This window comes from Oncorhynchus mykiss, chromosome 3 (assembly GCF_013265735.2).
Source record: "Oncorhynchus mykiss isolate Arlee chromosome 3, USDA_OmykA_1.1, whole genome shotgun sequence".
Classification (NCBI taxonomy): Eukaryota; Metazoa; Chordata; class Actinopteri; order Salmoniformes; family Salmonidae; genus Oncorhynchus; species Oncorhynchus mykiss.
In genome coordinates, this window is record NC_048567.1 from 38,785,935 (window position 1) to 38,804,326 (window position 18,392).

At 37.8% G+C, this 18,392-nt stretch overlaps 1 protein-coding gene across 24 annotated transcripts in view; it reads right to left on the minus strand.

Moving 5' to 3' along the window:
• Positions 1-9,758: 9,758 nt before the first annotated feature.
• LOC110519948 (E3 ubiquitin-protein ligase MYCBP2) overlaps positions 9,759-18,392 on the minus strand; it is a 344,395-nt gene continuing 335,761 nt past the window's right edge. For 20 of the 24 annotated variants that reach the window (XM_036974053.1, XM_036974051.1, XM_036974058.1 and 17 more), the window contains one exon: positions 11,024-11,164. In XM_036974053.1, the coding sequence (XP_036829948.1) occupies positions 11,049-11,164 (116 nt within the window). In that variant the 3' untranslated portion in view covers positions 11,024-11,048. Of the gene's footprint in view, positions 11,165-18,392 lie in introns of all 24 variants that reach the window. The other 4 variants (XM_036974062.1, XM_036974063.1, XM_036974061.1 and 1 more) reach the window with 1 other exon arrangement.

Below are 18,392 nucleotides of genomic sequence, written 5' to 3' on the forward strand. Positions count from 1 at the left end.
GCAGTATTTCATTTTTGGATAAAAAACGTTCCCGTTTTAAACAGGATATTTTTTCACAACAAGATGCTCGACTATGCATATAATTGACAGCTTTGGATAGAAAGCACTAACGTTTTCAAAACTGCAAAGATATTGTCTGTGAGTGCAACAGAACTGATTTCTCAGCCAACCGTGAAGAACAAACGGAGCTATTTCGCCTACAAAAAATAATATTTTGGGAAAAAAGGACTATTTGCTATCTGGGAGTCTCGTGAGGGAAAACATCCAAAGTTCTTCAAAGGTAAATGATTTAATTTGATTGCTTTTTCTTATTTTCGTGAAAATTTTGCCTGCTGCTAGCAGGGCATAATGCTATGCTAGGCCATGATAAACTTACACAAATGCTTGTCTAGCGTTGGCTGTAAAGCATATTTTGAAAATCTGAGATGACAGTGTGATTAACAAAAGGCTAAGCTGTGTCTCAATATATTTAATTTGTGATTTTCATGAATAGGAATATTTACTAGGGATATTTATGTCCGCTGCGTTATGCTAATTCGTTTCAGGCATTGATTACGCACCCGGATCCGGGAAGGGTAGTATCAAGAGGTTTAGGAGAAGTATATCTTTAATTATGTGTATAACACTTGTATCTTTTATCAAAGTTTATGATGAGTATTTCTGTAATTTGATGTGGCTCTGCAAATTCGCCGGATGTTTTCGAGGCACAACATTACTGAACATAACGTGCCAATGTAAACTGAGATTTTTGGATATAAATATGAACTTTATCGAAAACATACATTTATTGTGTAACATGAAATCCTATGAGTGCCATCTGAGGAAGATCATCAAAGGTTAGCGATTCATATTCTCTCTATTTCTGCTTTTTGGGACTCCTCTCTTTGGCCCTAAAATGGCTGTATTTTTTTTGTGACTAGTCCTAACATAATCATAATCGTGCTTTCGCTGTAAAGCCTTTTTTGAAATTGTAGGGTAGATTAATGATAGGTAGATTAACAAGAAGTTAAGCTTTCATTTGGTGTATTGCACTTGTGAATGTTGAATTTGTTGAATGTTGAAAGTTTGAATTTCGCGCTCTGCCTTTTCAGCAGATGTTGTCGAGGGGTTCCACTAGCCTTAAGAAGTTTTAAGACACGATCTGATGTCACCTTCCATGATAACCTCAAAAAGAACAAATCATAACAGTTTAGTTCATTTCATATCTGTCTCAGGAAATCCAGACAAATTTAGACACCTTTTCTTAATAAAATTAATCTCTACGACAAATTTCAAAAAAGCTTAACATGCTGACCAGACCGGACACGTCGCGTGATATTCAATAATTTCACCCACACTGCTCGAGCGCGCCAACGAGTGTCTGCGACGCCAAGGGCTAAAACAGAAGTCGTTCCTATTTCTGACGCAGATCGGCTGAAAGTCATCTCCTCATTGGTTTATAGAAGCAGGTACCCACGTGCCATCTCCTCATTGGTTATACCCACGTGGGTGACTGAAAGACGAACTTTGTTGCCTGTTGTCGTGGTAATACAATGAAAGTTTAGATGCGATCACAATATAAATTCAAAGATGAAAAAGCCTGGAAGGAGGATAGATGACAAGAAAGGATTTGGTTGGCCCTTTTATGTGTGGATTAATTGTCGTAGTAGAGGTCCTTGTGCATTTCAGGTAAAATAACAACTCAATGTTTATTTACCAGGACAAATGAGCTAGCAACAGCAAGCTAGCTAAATAGGACACATTAACGTTAGCTAGCAAGTGCAAGCTAGCTAGCTAAATTGCCATACATGTTTAATGCTTTTCGACCTCCCCAAATGAATGTCTTTGGTTCAGAGTTTTTTGATATTTCAACCCGCATGTCGTGATCGCGTTTGGTGTGGGGGGGCAAAATATATTTCTGCACGATAGTGCACAGGCACAACCGGTTTGGATTTCGAGGTTACATGTTGTTAGTGCTAAAACCATTTTCGAAATTAGTCCTTACTCCCTTATTCTACTGGCGACCTATCGGAAGTGTTACCAGATCATGAAGCACCCTAAAACCCTTGCAGAATTCCACACTCCATTATCCAATCTGGTAAAATTTGTATCGAAATAAAAACACAAAATGAAATCAGCAATACATTTTTCACAATCCATTTGAAGTAACTGTCATCCCGCAATAGCATATATTTTCCTTTCTATATACAGATTGAACACAGTACGTTTATTCCAAAAAAACAACAACAACATGTTAGATAAAAAATAAAAAAATTTGAATAACTAATCAACTTAGAATTACAACTCTTTATATCTCCCTACGGAAATAATAAAGTAATGGTACGATTTGGATAGAGAATGGTGTTTCTCATACATTTTATAATTAAATCCCCCTGTTCCGATCATCTCTAGTGAGGTTGATCATTCCTCACGAGAAATTCTAGGATACAGGGCATTCGACACCATTAAAATATTTCCTCTCCCTTTTCTTTCAAAGTCCTTCAGAAACCATTTAAATACCTTTCAAAACATTTCCATCCTTCTGCATTCCCAATTTAACTGAATTGAAAAGACCCCATCCAAATAAATCTCACAGTATCAACACACTACTGACGCACATTTGTAACCAGTAAATGGTGTGTGCAGGGCTCATTATCTGGAACTCGTTTATGGCCTAATCCAGATACGTTTATACCTCAAATTTCAGAATATCACTAACTGCTCTCCCCCTAAATCTCTGGGGACCTTCCAAAGCAAAATAATGAAACCCCCTCCTTCGTTAAAGAGAGTGTACATTCCGTTAGCATTCACTATGCAACATTTTAATCAGCAATCCAAAACTATTAATTATAAACCAAACCTGTTATTTGTAAATCCACTGTCCTTTATTTAGCAGAGACACGGCAACATTATCTCTACAACGAGTCTAACACTGGTCTCCTTACCCCATGATTCTCCATAACCAACACACCACTTACAAAAATAAAAAGTTATTTTTAGGTTTGGTAACCTCTATACTAATTCCTCGTGACCCCTCTCCACCCTTTCGACCATTCTGGAATTCTATTTCAGAATAAGACGACAAAAGCGTAAATCTATTTAAAAATAAAACCACGTAAAATGTGGCTTTCTGAGTTTGCAAGGAGTGTTTGGCCATCTTATTTAAACATGTTACCTTTAGAATCCATTCCCCTGGCATTTTGCCTAGATCCTTCAACCCAAAATACGTTTTCCTGTGGCAAATTTAGCCAATTTCTCATTTCTCATCAATATCTGCAATATTTAATCCCTGGCCTCTACTAAAAGTTAGGTAAAACGGGATCTCATACGTTTTCCATCACAAAGAAACAGTAATCTCTATGAGGCAATACACAGCTAGGTGAAAGTTTCATTTTTACTGATCTCAAAACGATTAGTTGTTACTCTTTTGCACGTCTGCGAGGTGAGCTGAGTTATAATCCACTTCTTCTTGAATTAAATCTACCACCCCCGCAATTATCTTTTTGATCACAGGGTTCAACTTGCCATCAAAACAGAAGTGCAAATTCTATCAATTACACTCCTGTTCCCAGTCTTTCTGTGGTAGTATACCTGTACTCATTCCGGGTTTATCATGATGCATTTTTTGTTGATAGAATGCTGACATCAACACGCTGGTATATTGAGCTTTTGATTCTGATTTTATGTCTCTATGCCAAGTCATAATTGCCTCCCTGAATTCTTTATTTGATTTAAATTCCCCGCCAGCAGGAAACTGTTGTCCAATTTGATCTAATTTGCTCAATACACACAACGACAAGGTTCCAGTTTAACAAAGTTTACTATACCATACACTACAAGGTAGCCATTACACTCAACAAGACTCTCTGCGCAGGTGCACTCTTGACTGAGCGATAGCCCCATAATAACAGAAATATAGGGATACTTAAAACATGAACTTAACAAATATTACCCATATTCCAGCCGAATTGGTAGAGTACTTTATAGTACTAGCAGGAACCAACCTACTAGGATTTACCATTTACTTTATAGTACTAGCAGGAACCAACCTACTAGGAATTTACCATTTACTTTATAGTACTAGCAGTAACCAACCTACTAGGAATTTACCATTTACTTTATAGTACTAGCAGGAACCAACCTACTAGGGATTTACCCTCTAAGACTTACCCTACAGGTCACAGCCTGTACGAGATTACCTTCCGGGATTTACCATCTACCATAAAGCTACGACCGGTCATTATACAAAGGGCCAATCAAATTAAACGCCTACGATTCTCATCTCCCCAAGATGTCAAAAGGAGTGGAAACAGATATAGAAACTTGCTTACCTTATTTTTTGCCAGATCTGCTCCACTGATTTGGACTCTTTGGTTTGACTACAAATCGTGGTAAACCCTGCTCGCAGCACCATCTGTTAATCCAACAACTGTGTCAGATTTGAAAAAAACTACGGAAAAAGCAAACCATGCAATAATCTGAGTACAGCGTTCAGACAACAAAGCAGCCAAAAAGACATCCGCCATATTGTGTCGTCAACATTAGTCAGAAATAGCATTATAAATATTCACTTACCTTTGATGATCTTCATCAGAACGCACTCCCAGGAATCCCAATTCCACGATAAATGTTTGATTTGTTTATTTATGTCTAAATAGCTTCTTTTGTTAGCGCGTTTTGTAAACAAATCCAAACACGCGTTTGGATCCAGCCGAACGTCGGACGAAAAGTTCAAAGTTATATTACAGCCCGTAGAAACTTGTCAAACTAATTATAGAATAAATCTTTAGGATGTTTTTATCATAAATGTTCAATAATTTTCCAACCGGAGAATTCCTATGTCTGTAGAAAAGCAATGGACCGAGAGCTTAACTCTCTCGTAACCGCACCTCAGAGCCTGTGTCACTCTGCCAGAGTGCCAGGCTCAATCCCCTCTCATTCTCTCCCACTTCACAGTGGAAGCCTGAAACCACATTCTAAAGGCTGTTGACATCTAGTGGAAGCCTTAGGAAGTGCAATATGACCCCATTTACACTGTATATTGGAATGGCAAAGAGTTGAAAAACTACAAACCTCAGATTTCCCACTTCCTGGTTGGATTTTTCTCAGGTTTTCGCCTGCCATATGAGATCTGTTATACTCACAGACATCATTCAAACAGTTTTAGAAACTTCAGAGTGTTTTCTATCCAATACTACTAATAATATGCATATATTAGCATCTTGGACAGAGTAGCAGGCAGTTTACTCTGGGCACCTTATTCATCCAAGCTACTCAATACTGCCCCCCTGTCACCAAGAAGTTAATTTGCATAATTTAGTGCAATTAAATTGGTGCGTGTATTTTTGTTAGTCGTCATGCATATTTGGATTCAATGCACTATTGAGTCTTCACATATGACACAATGGTGTCATGTGATTAATGCCTTTGTCCATTAATTTATACAGTGCCTTGCGAAAGTATTCAGCCCCCTTGAACTTTGCGACCTTTTGCCACATTTCAGGCTTCAAACATAAAGATATAAAACTGTATTTTTTTGTGAAGAATCAACAACAAGGGGGACACAATCATGAAGTGGAACGACATTTATTGGATATTTCAAACTTTTTTAACAAATCAAAAACTGAAAAATTGGGCGTGCAAAATTATTCAGCCCCCTTAAGTTAATACTTTGTAGCGCCACCTTTTGCTGCGATTACAGCTGTAAGTCGCTTGGGGTATGTCTCTATCAGTTTTGCACATCGAGAGACTGAATTTTTTTCCCATTCCTCCTTGCAAAACAGCTCGAGCTCAGTGAGGTTGGATGGAGAGCATTTGTGAACAGCAGTTTTCAGTTCTTTCCACAGATTCTTGATTGGATTCAGGTCTGGACTTTGACTTGGCCATTCTAACACCTGGATATGTTTATTTTTGAACCATTCCATTGTAGATTTTGCTTTATGTTTTGGATCATTGTCTTGTTGGAAGACAAATCTCCGTCCCAGTCTCAGGTCTTTTGCAGACTCCATCAGGTTTTCTTCCAGAATGGTCCTGTATTTGGCTCCATCCATCTTCCCATCAATTTTAACCATCTTCCCTGTCCCTGCGGAAGAAAAGCAGGCCCAAACCATGATGCTGCCACCACCATGTTTGACAGTGGGGATGGTGTGTTCAGTGTGATGAGCTGTGTTGCTTTTACGCCAAACATAACGTTTTGCATTGTTGCCAAAAAGTTCAATTTTGGTTTCATCTGACCAGAGCACCTTCTTCCACATGTTTGGTGTGTCTCCCAGGTGGCTTGTGGCAAACTTTAAACAACACTTTTTATGGATATCTTTAAGAAATGGCTTTCTTCTTGCCGCTCTTCCATAAAGGCCAGATTTGTGCAATATACGACTGATTGTTGTCCTATGGACAGAGTCTCCCACCTCAGCTGTAGATCTCTGCAGTTCATCCAGAGTGATCATGGGCCTCTTGGCTGCATCTCTGATCAGTCTTCTCCTTGTATGAGCTGAAAGTTTAGAGGGACGGCCAGGTCTTGGTAGATTTGCAGTGGTCTGATACTCCTTCCATTTCAATATTATCGCTTGCACAGTGCTCCTTGGGATGTTTAAAGCTTGGGAAATCTTTTTGTATCCAAATCCGGCTTTAAACTTCTTCACAACAGTATCTCGGACCCGCCTGGTGTGTTCCTTGTTCTTCATGATGCTCTCTGCGCTTTTAACGGACCTCAGACTATCACAGTGCAGGTGCATTTATACGGAGACTTGATTACACACAGGTGGATTGTATTTATCATCATTAGTCATTTAGGTCAACATTGGATCATTCAGAGATCCTCACTGAACTTCTGGAGAGAGTTTGCTGCACTGAAAGTAAAGGGGCTGAATAATTTTGCACGCCCAATTTTTCAGTTTTTGATTTGTTAAAAAAGTTTGAAATATCCAATAAATGTCGTTCCACTTCATGATTGTGTCCCACTTGTTGTTGATTCTTCACAAAAAAATACAGTTTTATATCTTTATGTTTGAAGCCTGAAATGTGGCAAAAGGTAGCAAAGTTCAAGGGGGCCGAATACTTTCGCAAGGCACTGTACAGTCATTGGATGGAACGTTATTGTTTAAATAACTGTACTTACTGTTACAACTTATTACAAAATATTGTCATAAATATATACAGTTCATACAGGTTTTATACCTGTTTTCTGTATCAATAGACAACAAATATATATGTAAACAGACCATAGCTACCTACATCTTTGTTTTTTGGAAAGCTTTGAGTGCTATAAGATACAATATTAGTACTTGTTACTTACATTTACAACTTGTGTCAGTCCTATCATCAACTGATTTCAGCCACTATATGGCTGTGGATTGATTGTTTGAATAGAATGTTGGCATATTGTAAAAATGTATATAATTTCTTTAAAACTGGCTGGCTAGGTAAGCTAACAAACACACAGTACAGATACAATCTTCAAATTCATTATTTTTAAACAAATCTTATCACAGCACTGATGTCACTGTTACAGTTACTAGCTAGTTAGCTAATGTTATCTACGTTAACATTGCCACAGCCATACAATTAGGAATTACAATACTAGAAAAGATATGAACCTTCTTGTGATGTCATAAAGGTTTAGGTTTATGACATCATAAGAAGGTTCATGTCCTTTCATATCCTTTCTAGTATTGTAATTCCTAATTGTATGGCTGTGGCAATGCTAACGTAGATAACATTAGCTAGCTAGCTAGTAACTGTAACATTTCCTAGTCAAATGATTTGGTAGATAAAATATTTAGAATTTAACGTTTAGTTTTAGTTATCTACTTAAGTGAATGAGTAGATACTAATCTTGACAAACATTAAATGATGGTGGAAGGAAAGCTAACGTTAGCTAGCTGTTAGCATACCCATCCGCTTCCTTACCTTATGTTTACACTTGGCTGGATAGCTAATGGTAGCTGTTTGCAGTGAAAAATATAATCACTGAAAACTTCAACCCCATAATGAAAAACGTATTCGCCCGAGCCAAATAACACTTATCGGGAACCAACTCGGTGCCATCAGTTTAAGATTGAGCAAGATTTAGTTTTCTTGAAGATACAGTATGTTTGTGTGAAAAGCTATATTCCCGGTGACCTTAATTCCTTCGCGGGAGATTCAGCTTGTTCCCACCCTCCATCCCTGAAATGGCGATAGGTTATGACAGAAGCGGTGTATTGTGGGTGATACCAAATATTTTGTATAACTAACCCAAGATAGACAGACACACAGCCTGTCATTTCCAAAGGGAACAAATTACTAACAGTGGGCAGAACAAGCAAGGACGTGGACAGAGCCAAGCACGAGCTAGCATTCTTTGCATTAGGAATGCTTACTTTGAAGTGCGTGTGTGCAATAACTCAATTAGCTCTTGCACTCGTTCTAAACAACACAATTTTTAAAACTTTGGCAAAGGGTACAACACATACTCTACTTTGTTCGTAACATATTTTAGTTTTGGAAACTGAAAATTGTATTGAGAGGAAACGTTTAATCCATGAGAAAATTTGCAGAATGTTGGCCAAAATCCATCTCGCTCCATCTTCAGCCACATAGCTTCCTCTCACCACCATATTTGGCAGTGAGTGGAAACGCCAACCCGATGCTTCACATTCATACATCCAGTGAAATATTTGTCTCATTGTTCTATTTGTGGTGGTCCTGTATGAAATGGCTGGCTCCTGTGTTGAATATTTTCAAAATCATTTTTAGAATACCTACTTCGGAGGAAACATAGCATAATGCAGAGCATATCTCAAACACAGTGAAGTCTGCTTTACTACACAGCAGTATGGCATATGCAGTGCTTGACTAAAATAGGTTTTTTTTACTCATTTTGGGTGGCGATACTGTTTATATTTACATGCAGGAACTGTACAATACTTTTGAGCAAATATTTTATAAGAGGTGCAGGAACTCAAGCAGTAGAAAATGTAAGGAGCCTGTACTCAGTTCTGGTAAGCTCCTGCCCAATTAAGAAATAATAATCTGCCCAAAGTATGACAAAAATTGAGAGACATTACAATTTCATGAAATGCACAAAATTCCTTTGGCATTGAATGTCCGATGTACTGCCCTTTTCTGTGTAAAACTGTGCAGCAGTAATAGTAATAATAACTGGCAATTCATATTCTCTACATTACAGTCAACGCCAGATGTATTTGGACAGTGAAGCAAAAAATATATAATTTGTCTATATTCCAGAATTTTGGATTTGATATTTGTTTCATATTAGGCACAGTCAACCTATATTTTTGCCCAATAGGAACTGAATGGGGAATAATGTCTTGTCATTTTGGAGTCACATTTATTGTAAGATTAGATGATGGACTTGCGAATAAATTGTGAATAACGATGAAAAATAAAGTTAGAGACAAAGATCCCCCCAAAAGCTAAGATCCCCTGTTACTGGTAATAAGGAGAGATTAGCATGTTTTGTCATAGCCTCTGTAACCTTCTCACTCATCATTATTCATGATTAATTCATGATTTTTCTTAATCATGGCATTATCAGGATTTATTTAGTAGCGTTAGTGTTCAGAAACATGTTATCTACTCACTTCGAAAGAAAATTACTCCAGTCATCATTCACCATTTAGTTACTATTGGGCAAAACAAACCAGAGCCAAAAACATTAGCTAGCATCACTTTCCAAATACATGTGGTGATGACAGTCTCAGCAGTATACTGTATGAAATGACTTGCATTGGGGTGGTAAAACTATAACCCGGTGAAATAAACACACAGGAGTCCGCTTGAATGTACCTTGCGAAACAGAGAACCTGGTTTATTACCATTCAACTCCATCCATCACAGATACAGAATCACAAGTATTAAGCTTTTATAACAGCAGCTGTTTGTTTTTTCTCTCAAACCCCCATACCCATATGTCCCGCCTGCCTCCTAATGATGGAGAAGCATTACAGAATCACAATTATTTTTTATATTTGGTGAAGAAGACCGGCCCAACACGTTCAGTTAGCACTCCTTTACAATACAATGGTAGCCTATAGCGTAATCACCTTCTCAGTTGTTTAAAAAAAATGACAGAAAGAAAGTTTGTACCACCACGTTATTTGTCTAATTGAGGAACTAAAAAAAGGGTTCACATCAATCAACCTTCATACACTGAAGATGCTGGGATCTGCTGCAGAGAACATAAGTGATCTGACATTTTGAATTGGGGTAATACACGACTGTGTTTATCACTGTATAAAAAAGTACAGTGGCTTTTATTGACATACATTCCATAGGTTAAACTGCTGCAAGATAGGAGGCACACTCAGTATTGCACTTCATTAAAAGTTCTGGCTCAAAACATAACCCAGAATATCAAACGAAACTGAAGTGTAGAGTAGCAACTTCGGAATACAGCTATTTTGGATACTATCATTATATACAAGATTAGATAAATCGTACACTTTTTCACCCCCTCATCAGAATTCTCCTCTTTTTTTGTTGTTGTCCCCTGATGCACTCGACAGTGGAGAGAATACTGTACAGGATTACGGAAAAAAAAAGTCTGTTTACATACAACAATATTTAGAATTCATAGTTAGGAAGCTGGAAATAAGGCCTGTCACATTTTTTTTCCTTTTATATATCCAAGTCCATCCACAGTTGCCTAAGCAAAATGTATTTCATATACAATTTTTAAATACTTTTTTACACTTCAGTGATCGGGGAGGTGTGCAACGTCTATGGAAGCCGAGGGGTTACAACGGCCGCATGCAAACATGTCACAAGTAAAAAAAACAAATTATACTAATAATAATTTTTTTTACATGGGAGTTTCCTCTGGAATCCACAGAGAGCTGTTTTTGTAGTAAAGCCTTGAAGACTTTGATTGGTATGTCGAAGAGCACAACTTGAGACTCTTGGGTACGTTAGAAATACCTGAAACAGTGTCCATGGCCACCTGACAACGAGAGCCAACACGAGGAAATACTTGACAGGCTGGGCCCCGGCTGCAGCCAACAGCCTGCAGTCACAGAAGAAGAACGAGTGTTCGGTACAGGTCTCTGGGTTTTCAGAACTGGGTGATTTTAGAAGGTATGGGCGTTCCTGCACACTCCACAGCCCAGGGCAAACTCCTCGCCGGTGGGAGGGTGAACCACGTGTAAGGGGCACTCCGTCCCCTCCAACTGCTTGCCTTTGGGACCTGGGGATGGAAGGGGAACAATGAGGAATTTGGCTTGAAATACTTTATCTGACGGAAAACATTTGATTCCAGCTTAGTCATTCTGTTGGTTGTAAGAATTCTGTATAATCATTTACTTGAAAAATTATTTTGAATCTGGCGTCGTTTACGCATCAATTCATAAACCATGTGCCATGGAATCGGTATGTCAAAAAACTATTTTGCAATCTATATGGCAAGGCTGTCCATTTTTTGGTCCTTAAATGAAACTGGTATACTTTTTTATTTATCACAATTTAATTTTCTTTAACCAATTATGGCCTTTAATGCAGGGCCAACAGACAAGTTCCTTACCTTTTCCCTCTTCCACTTTCCTCTTCCATTTTTTTGTAATGCCGCAATTAGTTGGTTGTAATTTTGGGTAGAGCAGACATTTCCATATGTTTTAGTTAGCTGCATGTATGACATAACTCTTCTAGTCGTATTTATGATATAATTTACGAAGATTACACTTAATCTTCGATGGCAGGTAGTCTAGTGGTTAGAGCGTTGGGCCAGTAACCGAAAGGTTGCTAGATCAATTCTCAGAGCTGACAAGGTAAAAATCTATCGTTCTGCCTCTGAAAAAGGCAGTTAACCCACTGTTCCTAGGCCATCATTGTAAATAACAATTTGTCCTTAACTGACTTAAATAAATATTAAATTAAAAAAATGTATTTATCAATTAGTATATTTGAGTTTAACCACAAAATTTGTTGTATTATTTGTTCGGTCTTTTCTGGTGGATGAAATTGCAACCAACTTTCTATGCCATGTTTTAAAAATAGAAATATTTGGGAGATTATTTCCTTCTCAAATAACTGAAAGTGCGAGGTTGTAATCTGAATGAATGGAAAAAGGCCTTTTTTGAACATAGATAGGGTGACACATTCCTTCTAATTTGCTAGAGAACCAGTTCGGATTTAAGTATAACTTTTGTACGACTGAAGCCTTTAGTGAGAGGTCTAAAGCTTTAATATTTTATAAAATTCATATTCATTATATCAATAGGCCTGTTTAATTTCGTCTGGCTTGCCGTTCTAAATAAAAATGTAATATGTTTTTCTCATATAATAAAAAAAAACGGTTCATTAGAGAAGACCATAAGCAAATAAGTAAACTGTGATATCACTAAAGAGTTAATTAGGGTGATTTTCCACAAATAGAAAGGTATTTTCCTTTCCATGGTAGCAAGATCTTATCTATTTTTGCTAACTTTTTATTCAAATGTATTGGAGTAAGATAATTGATATGTATAATGATAATATGTTACCGAGTATATCCACATCACCACTACCTGGCCTGATAACTCCTTGCTGTCCCCAGTCCACCTGGCCGTGCTGCTGCTCCAGTTTCAACTGTTCTGCCTGCGGCTATGGAACCCTGACCTGTTCACCGGACACGCTACCTGTCCCAGACCTGCTGTTTTCAACTCTCTAGAGACAGCAGGAGCGGTAGAGATACTCTGAATGATGGGCTATGAAAAGCCAACTGACATGTACTCCTGAGGTGCTGACCTGTTGCACCGCTACAACCACTGTGATTATTATTATTTGACCCTGCTGGTCATCTATGAACATTTGAACATATTGGCCATGTTCTGTTATAATCTCCACCCGACACAGCCAGAAGAGGACTGGCCACCCCTCATAGCCTGGTTCCTCTCTAGGTTTCTTCCTAGGTTCTGGCCTTTCTAGGGAGTTTTTCCTAGCCACCGTGCTTCTACACCTGCATTGCTTGCTGTTTGGGGTTTTAGGCTGGGTTTCTGTTACAGCACTTTGAGATATCAGCTGATGTAAGAAGGGCTTCATAAACACATTTGATTTGATCACCATCAGACCATTATATTGGTAAACTACATGGTAAAGTAAAAGTAGTATTTTTCAGTCATCCAATAACTAATATAGTACACTTAATTTGGTTGTAATCCAGAGGTTAGAAAAATGATCAAGATCATCTAAGAGGCTATGGAGGGATCCGTGTTGTGGATTTAAAAGATGAACATGAATCAGCAGCAATGACACATTTGTTTTTAAGCCCTGTATTTCTAATCCCATGATATTATTGTTGGATCTGATTTTAATATCTAACATTCCAATGGCCATAATAAATAGATATGCCGATAGTGGACAACCTTGTTTTACTACTCATGAAAGTTTAAAACTTTTTGAGAAGTAGCCATTATTTACAATGTTACACCTAGGGTTACTATACATGATTTTAACCCATTTTATAAGATATTCTCCAAAATGGAAATGTTCCAGGCATTTACATATAAATTCCAGTTGTCCGCTATGAATAGCAGGCCTGGATTCCAGATTTTTGAAATATGTTCTATTGTTTCCAGTACTAGCCTTATATTATCTCCAATGTATTGTCCATGTAAAAAACATTTTCTGATTAGAATTAATATTGTCGAATAATAGCTTTTTAATTATATGCGCAATACATTTTGCTAGAATTTTAGCATCACAACACTGAAGTGTAAGGGGCCTCCATTTTTAAAAAAAAAGGACTGTACCTTTATATTTACCACTTGCATCCTGTTTCAGTAATAATGAAATCAGACCTTGTTGAGTGTCCGATAATCTACTATTTACATAGGAGTCGTTAAAACATGCTAATAACGGCCCTCTTGAGTATATCAAACATAGTTTGGTATACCTCAACTGGTATACCATCCAGCCTGGAGTTTTCCTGGACATAAAGGCTTTAATTGCATCAAGATGTTCTTCTGTAAATTCACCTTCACTTGAGTCTTCTGTATGGCTGTTAATTTTACATTATTCATAGAAAAAAATATATAAAATTAGCTTTGGTTAGAGGAGCTGGAGGAGACAGAAACAAAAACATATGCTTTGCTCACTCCTTTCTTTTTGTTTTTCCACTGAATTATTCTGTGCCTTTATGGTACAGTTTTTACTGCTATACATCTGTTCTGTTAGACCTATTTCCTTTGTTAGTATGGACTCCATTGACCTAAATTACTTTGGTTTTAGAGATAAGTACTGAATTGCATGACCTCTAAAGGCATATTTAAAAAGTGTCCCATACAATAAGCAGATTTGCTGTAACTATGTTATGTTGGAAAAATTCAGTTATAAATTATTCTGTCCTAGTTAAAAACAAATGATCATCCAATAGGCTTTGATTAAATGTCCAATATCCTCGCCCACGTGGAAATTCAGTACAAGTAATGTATATGCCAATTATCTGATGGTCCTACCACATTCTATTCCCTATCAACACTTTTTTCACTTTTGGTGCCAATGAGAATGACATGAGAAACAAGTCAAGACGACTAGCATGATTGATCCTCCGCCATGTATATCTCACTAGGTCAGGATATTTAAGCCTCCATATATCAACTAGTTCCAATATATCCATGACATTCATGATTGCCTTAAGGGCATGAGGGTGATAGTTTGTATTGTGATTTCCTCTACTGTTCATTGAGGTATTTAAAAACAGTATTATCATCTCCAACCATAATAATAGCTTACAGGGTTGATCATTTATTATATTGATAAAATAATGCATATGTTGAAAGATAATGATAAAATAATTCCACTCTGAAACCTTATAACTGTATGAAATTGATTAGAATCATAACATTATAATCTGATGATGTGTGTAGTTTTAGTCAGATTTAGGTTAAACAATGTATCTGTATAGTGGAAAAACACAGACTGTGTGAGCAAGGCGTAGCTCAGGATTTGAACTTGTATGTGGGGGCCGAAGGAAAATACCAAAGAACAATTAAAACTGTGTTTGAACCGACCTGGCTAGGCCTCAGAGGAACCTATGAGAGCATAGGGAGTATTTCTCAAGGTTTCCCTAATCTCGGGGGAATGGAACTGTCGGCTGGGTAGTGATCCACAGTGGTGAGAACTATAGATAAAACTCACCTACTGTTTGTGTGGAAGTATGTGCGTAGGATACCTATTGTTTGTGTGGAAGTATGTGCGTAGGATACCTTCTGTTTGTGTGGAAGTATGTGTGTAGGATACCTACTGTTTGTGTGGAAGTATGTGCGTAGGATACCTACTGTTTGTGTGTAAGTATGTGCGTAGGATACCTACTGTTTGTGTGGAAGTATGTGCGTAGGATACCTACTGTTTGTGTGGAAGTATGTGCGTAGGATACCTTCTGTTTGTGTGGAAGTATGTGCGTAGGATACCTACTGTTTGTGTGGAAGTATGTGCGTAGGATACCTTCTGTTTGTGTGGAAGTATGTGCGTAGGACACCTACTGTTTGTGTGGAAGTATGTGCGTAGGATACCTACTGTTTGTGTGTAAGTATGTGCGTAGGATACCTACTGTTTGTGTGGAAGTATGTGCGTAGCTATAAAATGGATGTCTTTGTATAATGGACTTTAGAACGTTCTTGTGAATAAACTGTACTATCCTTTTGCATAAGCTGAGTCTGACTAATTATTATTAAACCCATGGTCTTACAGATCTCGGGGATTGGTCAGAGCTATTGATTGTCAGTTATCATTGGGATTGAAAATTCTCGTGACATATATATATTTTTTCAAAGACGCGTGGATCATCATTATTTGGTCCGTAAAGGTTATTGAGCCATATCTGTTTATGGTCCAATAACATATTTAAAACCATCCATTTACCTTACGCATCTGTTTGGACAATTTGCACATTCGGATCAAAATGACTGTTAATTAATATAATCAAGCCTTTTGAGTTTCTTTGCCCATGAATGAAGTATATTTCACCCCCCCCCCCAGTCTATTTTCCACTAACCTTCATCTAAAATTGTTGAATGAGTTTCCTGTAAACAATAGATATTATATTCCTTCTCTTTGAGCAAGGTAAATATGGTCATTTTCTTATTATCTGCTATGCCATTACAATTATAACTGGCTATACTTTGCACCATTTACCATAATGAGATACAAGTTTCATATCTATTCATCATAATATATGTTTGTACATTTACCATAAAAAAATGCATAGTGATTGAGTGCCCATATAGCTGTACCATGATATCTGCATTGCTACTAAGTAAGCCTCCAATTGTTCTCCACTATTCCACCCGTCAAAGCCCCTCCCAAGTTGGGCTGTCATCCCAGTGACCGGGAAACCACCCCCAGACCCCCAGATCCCTATCCACCCGAAAGGCCAGGACCCATCCTTTGAAAAGAGCACACAGTGCCACCCACAGAACAGATCAACCGCTAAAATTATTTCCAATGCTTTCACCTCAATTTGTTTTATATATTGCTATAAAATATATATATATATATATATATATATATATATATATTCATTCAAATATCCTACGTATCTTAATTTACAATTAATATGCGTAATAATGTCAGCAGTTTGTGCAAAGGATTGCTACCTTTTACCAGGATTGCCTTTGCATTACATTACATTTTTGTCAAGCAATTATTTTATTGTGATTCCTCCTATATTGTCTCGAACATCCTTACCCCCTTGCAACAGATGTGGAAAAACACACACACTTACTCACACACTCAACCATAAACTCAGATGCTTAACGGTTGTTATATCCCAGAGCCCAACTCAAGAAAGGACCTGATCTATGAATGCATATAGTTAAAGCTGGCAAAAATGTGAGATTTGATTAACCATTGTCAAGTCCTAGGTGGAGATCAGATCCCAACCCCTTCCCCTGAAACACACACACGCTGGTCCCAAGTTGTGACCATTTCCCCAAGCATCTCTGTGCAGTCAGACCTTTGATTTTGTGCCACAAGGGCCACCATAGTATGTCACATCTCTGATTGTCCGAGTGTGACCCCCTCCCCATGGGTTATGACAGCCTGTGTTGCCAGCACTGCCACAACCTGGGTGGGGATACCCTATCGGAATCTACACCGGCTAGGTACAAGGTCGTAAATGTTCTCATTAGCAGCTTCGAGAATTTCCTTGTATATTATGCTCACCCATCAGGGGGCCCTGGCTTTGTCGGACCAACCCTGCCAGGCAGGCTCAGAAAATTGAGGGGCGGTACTGCTCTAGTAGGTCTCTGACTGCATTTATCTTTCTGTTTTGGCTGCATACAGGCAGCTTACAGCAGGCCCATAAAACAGATAGGGTCTTCTCTTCAGTGTATGGGTCATTCAGGTGGGTGTCTAGGGTAAAGGGTTGTGGACTGTTCCATTATGACAAGACAATAAATAAATACATTAGATGTATAATTTATTTTAAAATGTATATCCCTCATCTGCACAAAATGCAAAGCTCTCTCCCAACCCCTGCTCACAGACATACATTGGTTCTGGGATATGCAACCATTTCCTTTCTCACTCAACGCCACACTTTTCCAAACACCAAAAAACACACCACACCACAATACATTCACACATACTGTGCCTTCTGTGTCTTCTATTTGCTGTGTTTTTGGATAATTGGACGTTCATATCTCTGTCCTCTGTCCAAAACAGTGTATATGTTTGAGTTGGATTTTATCGACAGCATCGAGTGGGATTTGAAGCACTGTAATAAAGAATTCCTTCACTACGTTTTCGGGAACTTCTCCTCTCTCTCGGATACCAGTAAGTACCATATTTTCTCTAATAGATCTAGTCTATGTCTAGTAAGGCTTCTCTCAGAATTATGTTATTTTTAAGTTCATTAACATCCGTTTCTATCTTACTGACTGTCCCCTTTTAGCTTAGTTTCTTTCTCTATTATCAGAGCTCTTTCGTCACTCATTTCAAGGCTCACCTTCAAATCCTTTATATATCCTTACGAACTAATTCAAGTATACCCAGTTTGTCATTTATCGACTTTAACAGATCACTTCCCACACTTACCAGTCCCAGTGGTGAAAAGCATAAATTGTTTGTATCCGCGGAAGAGTCTCGTTTATTTTTCGATATTGATTCTCCACGTTACCTCTCGGTCATGTTTGAGTGTTGCTTGTTTTCGTTATATTTCTCAATACATTTCTCTAGCCTTATGATTTGTTTTGTGTTATTATTCAGATTGAATGTAATTAACCCTGAGTGTATATATATATATATATATATATATATATATATATATATATATATATATATATATATATATATATATATATATATATTTTTTTTTTCACCTTTATTTAACCAGGTAGGCCAGTTGAGAACAAGTTCTCATTTACAACTGCGACCTGGCCAAGATAAAGCAAGCAATGCGACACAAACACAGTTACACATGGGATAAACAAATGTACAGT